This window comes from Buteo buteo, chromosome 23 (assembly GCF_964188355.1).
Source record: "Buteo buteo chromosome 23, bButBut1.hap1.1, whole genome shotgun sequence".
Lineage (NCBI taxonomy): Eukaryota > Metazoa > Chordata > Aves > Accipitriformes > Accipitridae > Buteo > Buteo buteo.
In genome coordinates, this window is record NC_134193.1 from 20339151 (window position 1) to 20354910 (window position 15760).

Here is a 15760-nt window from a genome sequence, read left to right on the forward strand (position 1 = left end):
CTGCACTGGGACCGTGGTGGGGAACTGCACTGGGGTGATGCAGGGTGTGCATGGGGGGGGGCTGCACCAGGGCTGGGGGGCTGAACTGGAGGTGTCTGGGGCTGCACTGGGGATGTCTGGGGGCTGCACTGGGACTATGTGGGGGCTGCACTGGGACCGTGTGGGGGCTGCTTGTGGGGGGCTGCATGGAAGTGTCCGGGACTGCGCTGGGTCTCTGCGGGGGCTGCACGGGAGGGCTGTGCTGGAGCTGCGGGGGGGGGGGGACAGAGGGGGCTGCACCGCTGCTTTGCGGGAACTACACGGGGGGGGCTGCACCGCGGCGTGTCCGGTGGCCGCCTGGGGAGAGCCGCCCTGGGGCTGCCCGTGGGGGCTGCGCGGACCCCGCAGCCCCCCTCCCATCCCACGCAGGGACCCCCGGTGGCGGGAAGGGGGTTCCCAGCGGCGGCCCCGCGGGCTGGGCGGGGAGGAGCGTCCCGTCCCGTCCCGTCCCGTCCCGTCCCATCCCGTGCCGTGCCGTGGAGTGGAGTGGAGCGGCGTCCCGCCCCGCGCCGTCCCGCCCCCCCCTCCGCCCGCCCGCCCTCCCGCCCGGCCCGGCCCGGCCCGCCGGGGCTGAGCAGCCACGGGAGGCGCCGGCGCTCGGAGTCGCTTCTCTCGGAGCTGGGGAGCGGTGTGTGTCTTGAAGGGGGGGGGGGGCGGTTCCCGGTGGGGCAGCGCCTTACCGGGTTATACCGGTACCGGTACCGGCTTCGGCCGAGCCCCCCGCGGATCTATGAGGCTGTGAGCGGTGAGAGAAGAGCGGGATGGAGCGGCTCCTGGCGCCCGGCCTCCTGGTGCTTTTACTGCCCGCCCTGACGCGAGGTGAGGGCCGCCGGGCTGGGGGGGCCCGGACCCCGCCGCCGCTTCTGTTCCCGGTGGGGAAGCTGGACGGCGAGCGGCGTGGGTCCCGGTCGCGGCTGGGCACCGGAGCGGTGGGGGGGTCCCCCCCCGTGGGAAGCGGGACTCGGTACCGCGGGATGCCCGGGGACCGGGCTCAGCTCCTGGGGGGGGGGACCGGAGCTCGGCGCCGCCAACGGGGGAGAAACCGGGGACGGAACCGGGGGGGACGGGGACGGAGTTGGGTGGCCCGGAGGTGGGGGGGGCGGGGGGGGGACCGGAGGTCGGAGCCGCCGGGAAACGGAGCTCGGGACCGGGGGGTGCGGCGGAGGAAAGGCGCTCGGTGCCGTCGGGGGGGAACCGGAGCTCGGGACGGCGGGGAGCCGGGGGTGGGGGTGGGGGGACCGGAGCTCGGGAACGGGCTCGTCCCGGCGGAGGGGGGCTCAGGGCGGCCGCGCTTCTGCCTTGCTGTTCCGCGAGAGCTTTTGACCGTTTTGCAAATTTTTCTCGGTTTCCTGTTTCTTGAAAGTCAGCCGGGTCCCCCTCGGTTTTCTACACCCCCCCCCCCCCCCACAAGCTCCTTCCCCGGCGCCGGCCCCGGCCCCGGGGCGGGTCCGGCTCCTCCGCCGCGAATTGCTGGGCGAGAGTCGGGGGGGGCGACCGGTGGGCGCCGGGGAAAAGAGCCCTAAAAGTGGTCGGAGGTGCGGGGCGGAGCGGGGAGCAGCCCGCCCCGGGGGGGGCCGGGGCCCTGCGATGCCCCCCCATCCCATCCCGTCCCGTCCCGTCTCATCCCGTCCCGGGACCGAGCCAGCAGCCTCCTCCAGAGCAGGAGTGTCCTGGGAGGATTTTGGGAAGAAGGGAAGGCAGCAGGGCTGCCTTCACCCCGCTCCGCACCGGGCCAGCCCGGGCTGAGAACCGTGCCTGGCACCCGGCCCCCTCGGAGGGAAAGTTTGGGGAAAGTTGGGCCCAGCCGGTGTGGTCCCCAGCACCCCACTCCATTCCCCCGTGGGACATGTCGGGGCTGGGGACGGAGCCCCAAGCGCAGCGGGGTGTCCCCGGGGTGCGTGGGGCTCAGCGGAGAAGTTTGGTTCTGGCGGTGGCGGTGCGAAGCTGTAGTCACTCAATGTGAAACTGTTTTGGCTGCACACGCGTGTCGCAGAACCGGTTATCGTGAAGAGCGAGGAGGGCAGAGAAGGGGAAGAGCGAGCCGGGGTGGAAATCGGAAGCGATTCTGGTACTTTCAGCAAGTTGCTGTGGTAACTCTGCAGAATTTGGCTCTGAGGGCCAGACAATGAAACCTTTACTCATAGCAAGTTGTGACGGGCGACTCATTTCGTTACCGAGTTAATGGTAGCTAATGGGCCCTCGGGCAGATGGTTTTTCCCAAATGGCATTTGTCACTCAAGGGCCTGATCTGGGGTTTCTCTCTGTCAGTCCTCCCACTGGCGGAGAAGGCAGAGCCTACCCTCAAGCCCACCCCGAGCTTATTTTTAGGTGAACCTCTCAGTGCTGGGGCCGCGCAGTCCCTGCCCGCTTCCATCACCCTGTGGGTGGGGGCCGCCGGGTGCTGCAGCCCCCATCTCACCAGGCTGCGCAGGGGCAGGGTGCTCTGGGGGTCTCGGCGAGCCTGTCCCCGGTCCGGGTGATGCTAGGGGATGCAGCCTCCCCCCCCCCGCCACGACCTGCGCTATGGCTAACGCTTTCCTTCTGTTTGCAGGTTTACGGTGCACGCAGCTTGCCGAATCCTGCCTCAACGGGGGCAAGTGTGAAACTTTTCTCAACGGGACGGAGGTGTGCCAGTAAGTATGGAGGAGCCAGAGGATTTTCATCTCCCCCGACCAAAGTATTGACATGCATGTTGACTTAGCTTTGAAGGCTCTGGATTTAATAGGGCAAGATGCGTTTTCTTTCCTTGAGTGGCAAGAATAACCTGCTTGTGTAGGAGTCGCTGCGAGTTTGGCAGGATTGGGCTTTGTTCCTAGCTGGGTGGAAAAACATGGGCAAAGGGCCATGTTTTGCTGGTGTTAACCTATGCAGACTGCCCTGCTGATGGAGCAGGAGGTAGGGCCAGCCCGCGGCGCTCGTTGGACCGCTGGGCAGGGAGGGAGGCTGTCTGTCTGTCTTCCAGCTATTCCCTCCTGGCTCCGAAGCGTTGCCTTTCAGTCCCTTGCACCCTGGCAGTTCACGGTGCAGTGTCCAGTACATCTCCAATAAACATTCCAGAGAGATTTCATGGCGTGGCTCTGGATGCTGGAGCTGCCCCGTTGATGTCCATGCGTCCGCGAGGCATCACCCAGCGCAGGCGGGGGAGAAGGGCCACCTCCTCCCGCAGCCCTGCCGGCGCCGGTGCCAAGCTGCGGTCCAGCCCGGCGTTCTTGGCGGGACCTGGCACCCGGGCAGGAGCTTTCTCCAAGGCAATTGTGGGGAAACGGATGTGTAAAGCGTTGGGACTCTTTGAAGGACCAACCGACCCACCGCAGCGATGGCCGATTCACTCCAGGCTCCCAGGGAACAATAACCAAGAGAAATGAATAAGACTCCAGCTCCCTTTTTAAAACTATTCCATAAAAGAAATGTGAATGGGCAAGGCTCTGTTTTCCGGCCAGATTTCCCCTCTGCCTGTTGAACGTGGCCCGAGCTGAGAGCAGGCGGGGAGACGTTCCCACCCACCCCAAATTTCCAAATAGGAAGTCCTCGGCGGAGGAACCTGAAGGCATTTCCAATCCCAACCTGTTGAATGGCAGTTTCCCTTGACAATGTGTGTTGCTTTTTTGCAAATCCGCCTGGGTGCCGTTACTCTGCCCAGTAGCCGGGCACCTCCCGCCCCCTTCTCTGAGCTGAGCCCCCCAACCCTTTGGTGCAAATAAATCAGCAAATCAATCAGGCACATGAGCAATTTAATGGACAAAGGCTGGGTCCCTTTGTGAGCCACTAATGAATGCACGCCACTTTTTTTTGCACAGAAGCCCTTACCAACGCTTGACGCTCTAAATCTTGTTTTCTTTCATTCAAAGAGCGACAGCTGGGATTCGGTCGAAATTCGGCAGCTATTGTTAAGGGAGGCAGATTAATGCTGTGTGACTAATCATGTATGGCTTCCCAGAATGCCCAACCCTCCACCCCCTCCCCAACCTTACACCCCTCCTTTTCCTTGTGGTCATTCTTCCCTTTTTTTCTTAAGTCTCTGCAACTCCTGATTTACATTTCATGTGCAGATGGTGATGGAATCTAATTAGATCTGATGCGTGCGAGCTCTGTTTGGAGGAGAAGCCTCCAAAGTAGGCTTGGGGTGGGTTTTTTTTAAGAGAAAAAGTTAACTTTAAAGAACTTCTTCGTTGCTAGCTGTGAATAACCGCCTCTCTCTTGGCTGCAGACGCCAGGATGGCTTCGCAAGTGTGTGCGAGTTATTTTTGCAGGAAACCAAGGTGTGTGCTCTCAGTGTGTTAAAAGCACTTGTCCCGTGCAGGGTACGCTCCATGGGCGATGGGGGCAGATATTAGAGGTACTGCCAGACTGGAGGAGGTGCAACTTTCCAAGGTATCTGATAGCAGCTTGCAAAATCCTGGTTTTTCACTTGTTTGAATATCTCTTTACGAGGAGTTTTGCTTCCAAGCTTCTTAAACAAAGCAGAGCCAAGAACACAGATACCAGACGCAGAAAAGCTTGGCACTGCCCTTTGGCGCCTGCGTGAAATGCACCATTTTGGCTGCTGGCCACATCTCCGCTCGGCCTGGCACTTAACAAAGTTTGGCCATAAAGCCCCATTGTGCTGCCCCCACAAATCCAATTAGAAAGTGGAGTGAAATAAATAGCATACGAGGGAGACGCTACTCCAGCGGACAAGTGTCCCAGCGTTTGTGGCGGGAGAGAGCTAGTTGGGTTACATGAAGACGACTCTGATAACTCCAAAACCGGGTTATCAGCCCTGTTACGGAAAGGGAATCGCCGGTGCGAGACGAGGAGCTTTCTCTGCCTTTATTATTTTACAGCGATAGTTTGTAAAACTCCAGGTACCTTATCTTGCTTGTCCCTTTGCCAGGCAGTCCGGGGCATGCAGGGCTTTAATTGAATGGAGAGGACTGAGCATTTGATCGGCTGGAGGGCTCGCGACAGAAGCGGCCTAATTAAGCCGCCTTTGGAGCTGCTTTCCATCTTGGCAGGGGTAGTCGGGTCTTTCAGTGCTGGAAAAGCAGCAGCAGAGTTTCGTGCATCTTGCATGGACCCCAGCTGAAGATGCGGGGTGTTTCTGTCCCACGCATGGCACTTGCACCAGATCTGGAGCTTTAAAAGGTCCGGCCTGCAGACGGTGGCTGCTGCGGTGTTTGACGTGTGGTTTCACGGCGCTGGGGAGCTGTGGCTTTCCAGAAAAGGCACTCGCCTTTGATTAAGGCATTTTCCCATGCAAAATGAGAAGGTTTTCCAAAAGGTCGTTTTGACTTCTAGTGATAGCTCCTAATTAGACTGTTGGATAACCGTAGTTTTGACTGGCATCCCTGCAAATGAGTAGGGCTGATTTTAGATTGCTGTGCCACGTGACGTTTATTCCCAGGACCTCCCTTGCTCTGCTAGTTAAAAGCAGATGGCATGAAAGAGGGCTGAGTTTCAAACCCCACTCCACCAGCCTTTCACCATTAAAGTCAGAGGAGCTGCGTCTGGGTTGTCATACTCTTGCCCAGAGAAGCAAAGGAGACGGCAAAGGAAAAGAATAAGTTAAATTAATCACTAGGCTTGCGCTGAAAAGGGGGAAAAGTCAGTTTGCTAAAGTACTTCCTCTGTTTATGAATCAGCGCGGCGTTGTAGTTCAGCCGGGGCAATGGCTCCTGAGCTGGTGCCCGTTGCCACCACCAGCTTCCACGGGCAGTGGGCCAGAAACATTGGAAGAAATATTCAGAGGGGGACCGTAGTGGGAAGAAATGATTATTTTAGCTCAAAACTCTTTCAGGAGACAACCAGGAAGACAGAGGAGTGATCTGAGCCTTGCAGCTCTCTGTACCCTTTAAGTTATTCAACTGCTCAGTCATTGTTATCTCATTGTAAAGGGCGGAAGTTTTCTTCTGGTTTGGTTTTTCTCATGTGCTTTAACCCAACGTTATTTCCATGAAATAATAACAAAGAAAAAATGCAGTCTCCGTGCTGGAGAGGAAGAGGGTGGAGTGTTGAACAATCAACCAGAGGAAGCTCTTAAAGAAGTAGACGAGCGGTGATTCAGCCATGTTGAGAACTCTTGATGGCTCTTTCGAGTCTGATCTCATTCTCGGAAAGAACAAGGTGGAAATGGGTAAGAGGGGAGATTAAAAATACAAAAGCGTCACCTGTTGCAGATTCCAGTAGAAGAGAAACTTAGCTGAGAAGCCCAGCTGGTGAGGTCACTGGGACAGCAGTGGGATTTTGGGCTCTTTTCTAGAAGAATCTCTGTTTACATCTCTCCTCTCTGCAAGGCGTCTTGATGGTTATCAGTTGTCTCAGGTGGTCCCACTGACTCCTGCTAACTTGCCTCGGGATTTTATTGGTTGAGCTGAGGTTTTTTGCTTGATTTTTCTCATGGCTTGGATACTCGTGATGGCCAGAGGGTTGTACTGCGTTTGGGCAGGGGCTAGCACGGGTCACGTTCAAGAGAAGGTATCTCAGTAGGTCCCTCAGCAGTACCGGCAGCATGGAGAGGAGCAGGAGAGATGGGGTGATGCCTGCTGAGATGAATTTGCTCCCCAGGATGCAGAGGGGATGAGGTATTCGCGGTGGCCATCATCACCTGAGATCAGAGGGTCTATTCCCCTCTGGGTACTTGCAGCTGTTAAATGTGTGATCCTGCGGTGTGACACAGTGCATGGGGCTCTGCTCCATGGACAGCTTCTGGAGGCCACTTGCTTTGTTGTATGGGGTGTATTTTATTCCACCAAAATCTGTTCCATCTCAACCACCTGACTCGCTGTCTTCCTACCTGCTGGAAGCCATGATACATCCATTCATTCCAGGTGATGCTGCATACCCTGGTCTCACCTCCAAGGCTGTTACGGTTTATTGTATGTAACATGAGGGACACACGTATAAGTCACTGCAAAACCAAGCTATTCACCAATTAAGAGCTTGGATAACATAATCAGGAGGCAGTTAGCAAGTTTTAAAATAACATTGTTTGGAAATTAACCTACTCTTTCCAGGCCTGGAGGTGTGGTGACCCTCGTTTTGCTCATGTTGGTAGGTGTCCCAAATGGTAACGGCCTGTGTACATGAGTGGAATGTGAAATTTATAGAGCATCAGTGTGTTTAACGAGGGAATAGCCTCGGGGTGCAGTTACTGAGAGCTGGTAAGCTCTGGATCTGGACGGAGGCTTCTCTGTGGTTAACGTGTTGCCAAACTCCAGGTGAAGGTTTTAGACCATGTGTGTTGTTGGGGCTGCAGAGTGGAAGAGCCTCTGAGATATAACTTAACCCCCACCGGGAAAGCAGACCTGCAATGGGGTCTTGGTTGAGTCCTGCCTCCATCGCAGGGGTCAAAAAGGTGTTCGGGGTTCCCCTGCTCTGTGCGGGGCTTCAGATTTGTTGCTTCGTGTCCAGCCATCCCCGAGGACTGCCCGGCTTCTGCTGCCGCCTGGCGTGGGGCAGCACCACCGGGCACTTGGGCTGCTCCCTCACCGCTCCCCAAACTGGTCTTGGGCTGACCTCCTGCAGCTCTTTGCTTTGGGGGCCAGGGTTAGAAAGATCATCAGGCCAGAGAGGTGATGGTTTGGGGTGATTCCAGATGCTTTCCGAATGGTGTTTTCATCTCATTACATGCCCTTGGCCCACGGCGCTGCTCCCCAGTGCCTGGAAGGATGGTGCTCCAGCCACCCAGCCCAGCGGCTGTGCCGAAATCCCACAAGTCCCTGACACTGCCTTTCCGCATGGTGCCCTCATGAGCCTGGATTTGCTGCGGGGAGGAGGCATCCCAGCTTTCCCAGTCCATCGGTCCATGGAAGGGCTCCATCCTGCGGTACTGGGCTCCTTGGGGTTGGCCTCAAGAGGTATCGGTGGCAGCAGGTCAGTGTTAGCACCATCCTGAGGACTGCGAGCCGTGGATGTCGTGCTGGGCGTTCACCAGCCCAGGGCTGTGCCTGCACTTTGGTCTGGGTTAAAACTGCAGCTGCTCGCGTTGGCCCAAGATCTGGAATAAGCACAGGAATGCTACTCCGGTGTTGAGGGGGGACGTTGCTTTTTTGCTTCTTGGGAAGCTGAACATAGAGGCATGCGGGAGCAGGAGCAAAGACGTGTGAGGGTCAGGGCCCTGCTTTGGCACCGCTGTCGTCAGCAGGGTCTGGTCAGGGTTGCAGAGCCGGGGCTCTGAAGGGCTGAGGAAGCCCCAGTTGGACTTAATAACACAACTCTCTTTGCACATCTATGGCATGGGATGTTGGCAAGTCTTTGCAGCGCCCCGCTAGGTCTTAGTGACGCCAGACCACGGCAGATCCCATCTGCCTGCTCGGAGACCCCCAGGACAGTTAGAGATGCCCACCTGGGCTCACCCCAGTCTTTACTTCGTCATCCCAGTCTCGCTGGTAGAGCAGCTCGGCGCTGCTTCCAGCTGGCCGTCAGGATGAGGTGTGACGGTGCCCGCTCAGACTTGCGTACCCTTGTCTGGACTCTGCCTTCCTCGGTGCACGGCAGTGCCTGGACCCGTTGCAGTGCCTCCGTCTACAGCTCTAGCGCGTGTCTGGCACATCGGGTCACTGTGTCTCACCTCGCCGCATTGGCGAGTGTCCCACGGGCAGGGGTCTGCGGTACGGGACGGTGTCGGGGTTTCCACATACATCAAGAGAGGTTTGCTTGGTGCCTCAGTTTCCCTCCATGTGCTGTTTGCTTATCCGAACATCAAAACCTGGCTTGGTGCGAGATGGAGCAGCACAACCTGCCAGGCGCATCCTGGCTTGCGGAGGTGAATTAGGTGATGGAGGTGCCCACTGGTAAATGCAGTGCTTGGTGTGAGAGGTGCAGGATGAGGACCACAACTAAAGCGTGTGTGAGGGACAGGGGGAAGACGTTTGGCTGGGCCATATGGGGAGCTCTGCCATAGAATAGAATAGAATAGAATAGAATAGAATATTTTCAGTTGGAAGGGACCTACAATGATCATCTAGTCCAACTGATGGGGCAGCATCCTGCCCACTGCCCCACGTGCAGCAGGGTTTGTGCTGTGCTCACGGCCGGTGATGTCCCACATCTGTGTCTCTACAGGGCTGTTGGGAGCATGATGCCGGTGAGATGTGAACCGTGCGCGCTCTGGGTGTGCTTCCCTCGCACAGCAGTAATTAATATCTACTTTAAGCTTTCACCCATCACGTCCTCCCCTTCCCCCACGGCAGTCTGGAGTTAATATTGGAAAAGTCAGTTAAACAGTTAATGTTTAGGCCCTGGTTATTAGGCTCTTGCACATTTCCAGCAAAGGGAGCAGAGTCGCATTTTAATGGGAAACTTTCATGCTCAGTCAAGTTGCAAAAATTTATTTGCGCAGAAGTCATTTTCTTTTAACAAGTTTTCACCCTAATTCCCTTCCCCCAAATCTGAATTTAATGGTATTTATATGGGAAATGGATTTATTAAGTTTTAATGATGCTATAACGTTGCCCTTACTTAATAGAAGGGGCACGCTGCAGGCAAGCGGCCATGTGGTGGTGGGCTGGGAGAAGCACCGATGGCCACCGATGGGCTGGGGACTCTGTTGCTTTGGGCTTGATCTAAAGTCAGTGTAGCTGAGAGGGGCGATGCCAGGCTTTTCTTGGACCTGTGCAGGATCAGTCCCAGGCTGTTGCGAGGGCTGGGGCTGCAGGGCTGAGCCTTGCCTCCTGCTGCCGATTCCTCCTCATCTTCCTCTGTGGCTCCAGGTGAGATGTGACGCTACCTGTGTCCACCACGACTGTCCCCACGAGCAGCAACCAAAGGAGGGTCTTCACTTTGTCGGCTGCTCTGTCCCGTGTCCCCGTGCCAAGAGAGCGGGCATCAGCGGGGCGATGGGGACCCTGAGGACCTTACGCTCCCCGCTGGCATCGCTGCCTTGGGGGCTGAGTGTCTCTGAGCGTGCAGTGGTTTATTTTAAGATGGAAATTATCTGCTGCCGAGGAGCAGCTGTGGAGGAGAGCACGTCCCCAGCGCTCCCGCCCTGCCAGTGCATCCTTGCGCAGGGTGGGAGGGGGATCAGAAAAAGACCCTCCCGAGGGCACTCACGGCCACTTAACCCGTCGAATAGCTCCTCTCGGGGCAGGTGGAGGAATGTGGCTGTCCGACAGCGGGATATGCAGTGCCGTCGGCTCCCGCCATCGCGCCCGCTGCCCGTCGGCTTCGGCGAGGGCTGGGAGAGTGACCCCGTGGGGGAGCGGCCCAGGAGGAGGTGGGGGGAGGCTCTCCCCGGCCCCCAGCCCCTATTAAAATGTTAGACACAGACCTCCAAGTCAAAAGGCAGGGCGACAGACGGCCCTTTCACAGGGCCTGCTGCTCCCCACAAAAGGGGGGTTTCCAGGGGAGGGGGGCAGGAATGCGGGCTGCGGCCGGAGGGCAGAGCCGCCACCATTGTCCCCGCTCCCTCGGCGAGGGCGTCATGTTGACACAAGGATTTCTGCCGGCAAAAGGTGTCGGAGGCAGAGTCTTCCCTCCCTCCCTCGCCGTTTCCTTGGTTAAACTCGGCAGCAACAGAAATCCCGGGATACAGATCCCAGGAGCGGATACCCGTTGGCTTGGAGGTGCTTTACATCCCTCTGGCCATGGTTTCCAAGGGGGCGAGGTTTTTGTTGCTAGTAACTATTTTCGGGAGCTTTGCTTTGCTGGCAAAGAGAAACCAGCAGTTTCATGAGTTTGGGGGGAGCTGGATCCATCGCTGTCCGGCCATTGCCATCTTTGCCCGCTCTCACCGTCTCACCGAAACAGCCCCGGTGCAAATTGCTCTGGCTTTCGGTAGGGTTTGTGCCGCAGGGGTACCCGTGTGCTCTGCAAACCCCCTCTCTCCTCCTGTTTATAAATATCAGAGCTAAATATAGCTTGTTTAAACTCTTGGTGGCTGTTCAGATCCTAATCTCGGGTTTTATGTTCAGGATTAGAAGAGCGGAATGGTGGGGTCACGCGTGTCCCGGGTGGGAGTTTTCCATATTTGGTTCTCAGGCAGCGCGGTGTTTAGCCAAAACTTGGTTTGAGAGGGAAAAGGAAAAAAAATAAGAGAGTTCATCATCGCTTAGTGAGATGATGACACTGGCACTGCGTGCGTGCCAGAGTTCCCAGGAGCAAGGCAGCGTGAATTTGCCCTGCACAGGCAGCGCTGTATCCAGAGCGGGTGAAAATGGGCATTTATCTGAAAAGGGATGGGGAAGGGAGAGTGGCCATGGGCACCAGCAGTGCTGGGCTGGCAGGTGGCCTGGGGAAGTGGAAATTCCTCATCTCCCCCAAATTCTGACTATCTCTTTCTGCTGGCTTAAAGAATAAAACATTTTTAGGGGATAATATTTACCCATGAAAAATCAAAACAGGGAGCAGTTGCAGTGGGTGCTCTCAAATTCCATAGCTGCTGGGCAGCACCGTGGAGGAAAAGAAGAGCCGGGTAACTTAGTGGTGTGTAACAGGCACACCAGTCACCAGTGTGAGCACTTGCTGAGGACCTGCCCCAGGACACTCGCCCCTGCCCTGCGGGTGGGCGGTGGGACCATTTGCCAGCCTCAGCCCAGGTTGTGTTCCCTGGGGATCATCCGCTGGAATTGCATCCTTCATGGTTGGCCCTTAAATGGACTCTTCCAAGAGAAGGAGCAGGGACTGGGATGAGCTGGGAGAGCAGAGCTCAGCACAGGGCAGCCCGATGCCACAAACAACGGGGCTGTGCGGATTTACACCGGCAGAGGATATGAAAAACATCAACTGGGGAAAAAAAAAAATATTACATAGCAGCCATTGTTGAGGGTGGGAATGAGGCAAGTTTTGTCTTGGTCTCTTCCTTCGACATCTTTCATGTTTATTGTGAATGAAGCTCCATTGAAAGGCAGCTCCTTCCCAGGTAGCTGGTTACCACCCAGTGAATAGCCTGGCCACTTTGCTTAGTAATGGGATTATATTGTTTTTCATTACAATGGGAACTTTGATTCCCAAACTGTCCTGACTAATGTCTGCTTAAGAAACAAAGCCATTTTTTTGCCCTCTCCCCTTCACGCTGGTAGGAGGAACAGGGCTCCAGCACGTTTTTCCCCACTCCTGTCCGTGAGTATATCCAGCTTTGGGAATTCCTCTAGTTTCGCTCCAGATGAAAGTCTGGGTCTTAAAATCTCAATTAGATGGCTTGGGCTAGGTCAAAAATGAAATGGAACAAAAAAAACACATCAAAGACTTTGGATTGCAGTTTGCTTTTTTTAATTAAACAAGACTGAAGATCTGCACTTGCTTTATTAACCTGATGTCACTCGAAGTAACCTGCTGCTTTGCCAACCACCTTCCCTGTGTGAAACTCTGTTTTTTTCCCAGGCTGGTGTCCCAGAGTGTTTAATAAAGCCGGGCCTGGATGGGACTTCATAAAAAAACCACCGGTTTGGTCTAGCGCTGGTTTTTGGTGCTGGGAGCCGCGTCACGGCTGCCGGAGGTGTTTGTGGGGCCATGCCGGCGCCGGGGGAGCGCGGCAGGGCTGGCGGGAGCTTTGGGGTGTATCGCCCGGTCGGGGTGCCCCGTGTGGGTGAGGGGGAGCTGGGTGGCTCTGCCTTGGATCTCCCGTGAGCCGTGGCGAAACCTTTGGTTTCTTAACGGACGCGTGTGCCAGAAGCCACAGAGCGAAGCTGCAGGTGAGGTGCGGGGAGCCCGGCTGTGCCCACTGCCGGGAGGGGGCTCAAGCAGCCCCCACCAGCCCCTGGCTGCCAGGGCAAGAGGGGGCATCCACGGCCCCACATGCCCCAGGGAGGTCAGGACGGCATCCAAAAGCGTTCCACCTTTCCCTGCACCCATCTTCTTTCTGCCGGCTCCAGGGATACCGTGCCACCCTGAGCAGGGTGGCGATGCCAGGGCAGGAACTGAGCAGGAGATGGGACCAGAGCACAGGGTGCTGAGCTCTGCTTTCCCAGTGGGACCACTTTCCAAGCCTGTCTGCCTTCCTCTGGCTCCAGAGTGTGCTCCCGTGCTCGGTGGGGTGTTTCCGAGGTGGGCTGACGCTGCTGGGAAGCCATCCCGTAGACGGTCGTACTCACCTGTGGTCCCTGATGATGCTCCGTGCAGGAACATGGGAGAGGGTCGTGGGGAGGCAATGGAATAAGATGGAATAGGAAGATGGAGTAAGAAGCAGATCCCTTCTCTCAGTGATACAGAGACATATCCCCAAGCACCAGCCCTTTCGCTGGTTGGACTGGAGCTGGGGGAGATCAGGGTCCCCCAGGCTGGCACCGGGCAAACATGTCTTACGGGGAAGGGTGTAACTTCTGGAGAAAGCTGGGGTGTTGCTTCCAGGCTGTGCCAGGTGGGAAGCACTGGCACGACTGGAAAAGTGACTCCTGCCTCCTTCCACTGGAAAAGTGGATGCCTGAGGGAAAGCAAGCTTAACGCCCAGGGTCTGCAGCTGCTGGGGTTGCGCAGGGGAAGGCGTGAAAGGAGGCAGTTGTGGTTCCTGTTCGTAAGCCCAAGGATGACGGTTACCCCGAGAGGTGTGGGGACGGTGGGGTAGGGTCGTGTCGCCGCTCCGCAGCTGGGAGCAGCGTGCAGTGGCTGTGGTCTTGCGCGCAGCTAAGGGAGACCCTCCTGCTGGTTATTTCTCCTTCCCTCAGCTGTTGCCAGCAAACACGTGAAATGCAAGTGTCCTGCTCACGTTTGGTCATTTGCTTTGCTCCACGGGGTCCGGACCACGCTGGCACAGGCGTCCGCTGGGTCACGCAGCACGTTTGCTGGTGCAGAGGTCTCCGCGGGTGTGACGGTCCCTCGGTGGGGACCCTCTGCACCACGCAAGGTCACAGTCGTGGTTTCTGAACCACCTCCGTGCTGGAGTGGCTCTGCCGGGGACTTCGGGGCACAGGGAGGACGGCTCGTCTGGGATGGCTGCTCCGGGCCACGGATACCGCGGAGCAGAGAGCGGCATCCCCCACAGCCCAGCCTGTGCCTGGGGATGGGTGTTGGGGTGGGGGAGACCCCGCACCCAGTGCCTGGGTTTGCTGCTGCCCCAGAGGCAGCGGGGACTCTCCTGGCCCCATTAGTCTCAAGTACCCCCAAAACGGGGCTTGAATAAAGACCCGAGCCTCCCCTCCTCGGCTTTCCCACGGTGCTCATACCTTGGGGAAAACAACCACAGCCGTTTATGCTTCCAGCAGATGAGGGTGAGGAAGAGGTTATGTGATAGCGCAGATAAGAGGCAGCCTGGACGTGGGGCCAGTGGCTGGGATGGGGCTCCCCGCCAGCCCCCCGTCCCCTCCCGCAGCGTGGGGCTGCCCCTGGACCTGTCCCTGCATGGGATGGGGATGGGGGACAGCCCGTGCACGTCTGGTGGCCGTGCTCCAGCTTACACCTGGTTTTCATTTTGCTTGTTAGTTTATTTTGTGCGTTTTAAGCCCGAGGTGGGTTTTACTTCCAGCCCTGCCACGGTTTCAGCCCTCGGGAGGACTGCCCTGGGGCTGGGCAGGAGAGCAGCGGGTGGTGTGAGCGCGGCCGTTCTCAGCTGCGGGGTGATGCGGGCTGAGCCCCCAGCATCCAGGGCATCCCCCATGCACCCAGCACCTCTGAAACACCCCCCGGCCCCCGGGCTGCGCTTGTGCAGGGCTGACGCATCCCAAATTTGAACAAAGCCCCCGTGCCGCCATGCGGGAGCCGTGCCGGGGTGGGGTGGGCTGCAGGAGCGCCTGGGTGTCATCTGTGCTGGCTGTGGCAGATGGCAGCTTAGCGCAGAAAGGAAAACATTAGTCTTGGGTCAGAGGTCGCAGAAACATCTGCCTCGGGATGCTTTCAGTGCCCGCATTGCTGCGGAGGGACAAAACCTGTTGCTGGTGGGTTGGAGGAAAAAGCCTTGCAGGCTGCAAGCGGGGAGGGAGCGAACAAAGGGCCAGCAGCGCGCGCGGAGCCGCACGCACAGAGCGCTCGGCGCGGGAGCCACGGGCTGATGGGGGGCCGGGATGGGCCCCCCCAACTCTGCCGATGCTGGTCGTGGAGCGAGGGGGTGCTGGAAGCCACGGCGCCCGGGCAAGCGCATGTGTAATGCAAAGCTGGGGTAGCGGCGTGGCAGCAGGCAGCAGAGCTTGTTGGCGCTCTGATATTTCTGCGGCTCATTCATGCTTTTGATTATATGATCTGCCGAGCTTTTCTGGAGCCTTGCTGAAATAACTGCAGCGTTGTTTGTAACTCGTTAAGGATGTGCAGCAGACACAACAAATGCACGTGCCCACGCTGAGCAGATCCAGATTTGGCCTGGGCTTGGCGCTGGGAGCGGGGTGGGAATTTGGGGCCGCTGTTCCTGTTCCCAGGCTGTCCCCCAGGACTTGCTGTCTGACCTTGGACAAGGCCTTCTCCATCACCCTTCACATCACCCGTGAATCGTGCCGGAGATTTATGGGTCGGGAGCGCGGTGCATTATTAGTTGCGCCTCCCCCTTCGCAGCAGTTTGTGCTCCAGGAGCGGGTGCTCGCTCGGGGCTGGCGTGGAGGGGGAAGACGTGCCGCAGCCTGGTGTCGTGGGAATCCAGCCCCCAGCCTCTGCCTGACCCCCCGAAACAAAAAGCCACCAGGATGGACGGCAGCCCCAGACGCTCAGAGGGGTGTAAATCAGTGCGTTCACACCTGCAAGGACCACATGCAGCATCCCCATCCGCAGGGATGGGGACCAGCCGCTGCATCGCTGTCCCCTGTCCTGCCTGGTGTTTCGGTGACAGCCCCAGTCCCTTGATTAGGTCACATAGAAAATATCCTTGAATTGAAGATTGTGAGATTGT

General features: G+C 57.6%; 1 protein-coding gene across 2 annotated transcripts in view; it reads left to right on the top strand.

Moving 5' to 3' along the window:
• The first annotated feature begins 626 nt into the window (after positions 1-626).
• NOTCH1 (notch receptor 1) overlaps positions 627-15760 on the top strand; it is a 43556-nt gene continuing 28422 nt past the window's right edge. For both annotated transcript variants that reach the window (XM_075054735.1, XM_075054736.1), the window contains exons 1-2: positions 627-858; positions 2591-2672. In XM_075054735.1, coding sequence (XP_074910836.1) covers positions 801-858; positions 2591-2672 — 140 coding nt within the window. In that variant the 5' untranslated portion in view covers positions 627-800. The remainder of the gene's footprint in view (positions 859-2590; positions 2673-15760) is intronic.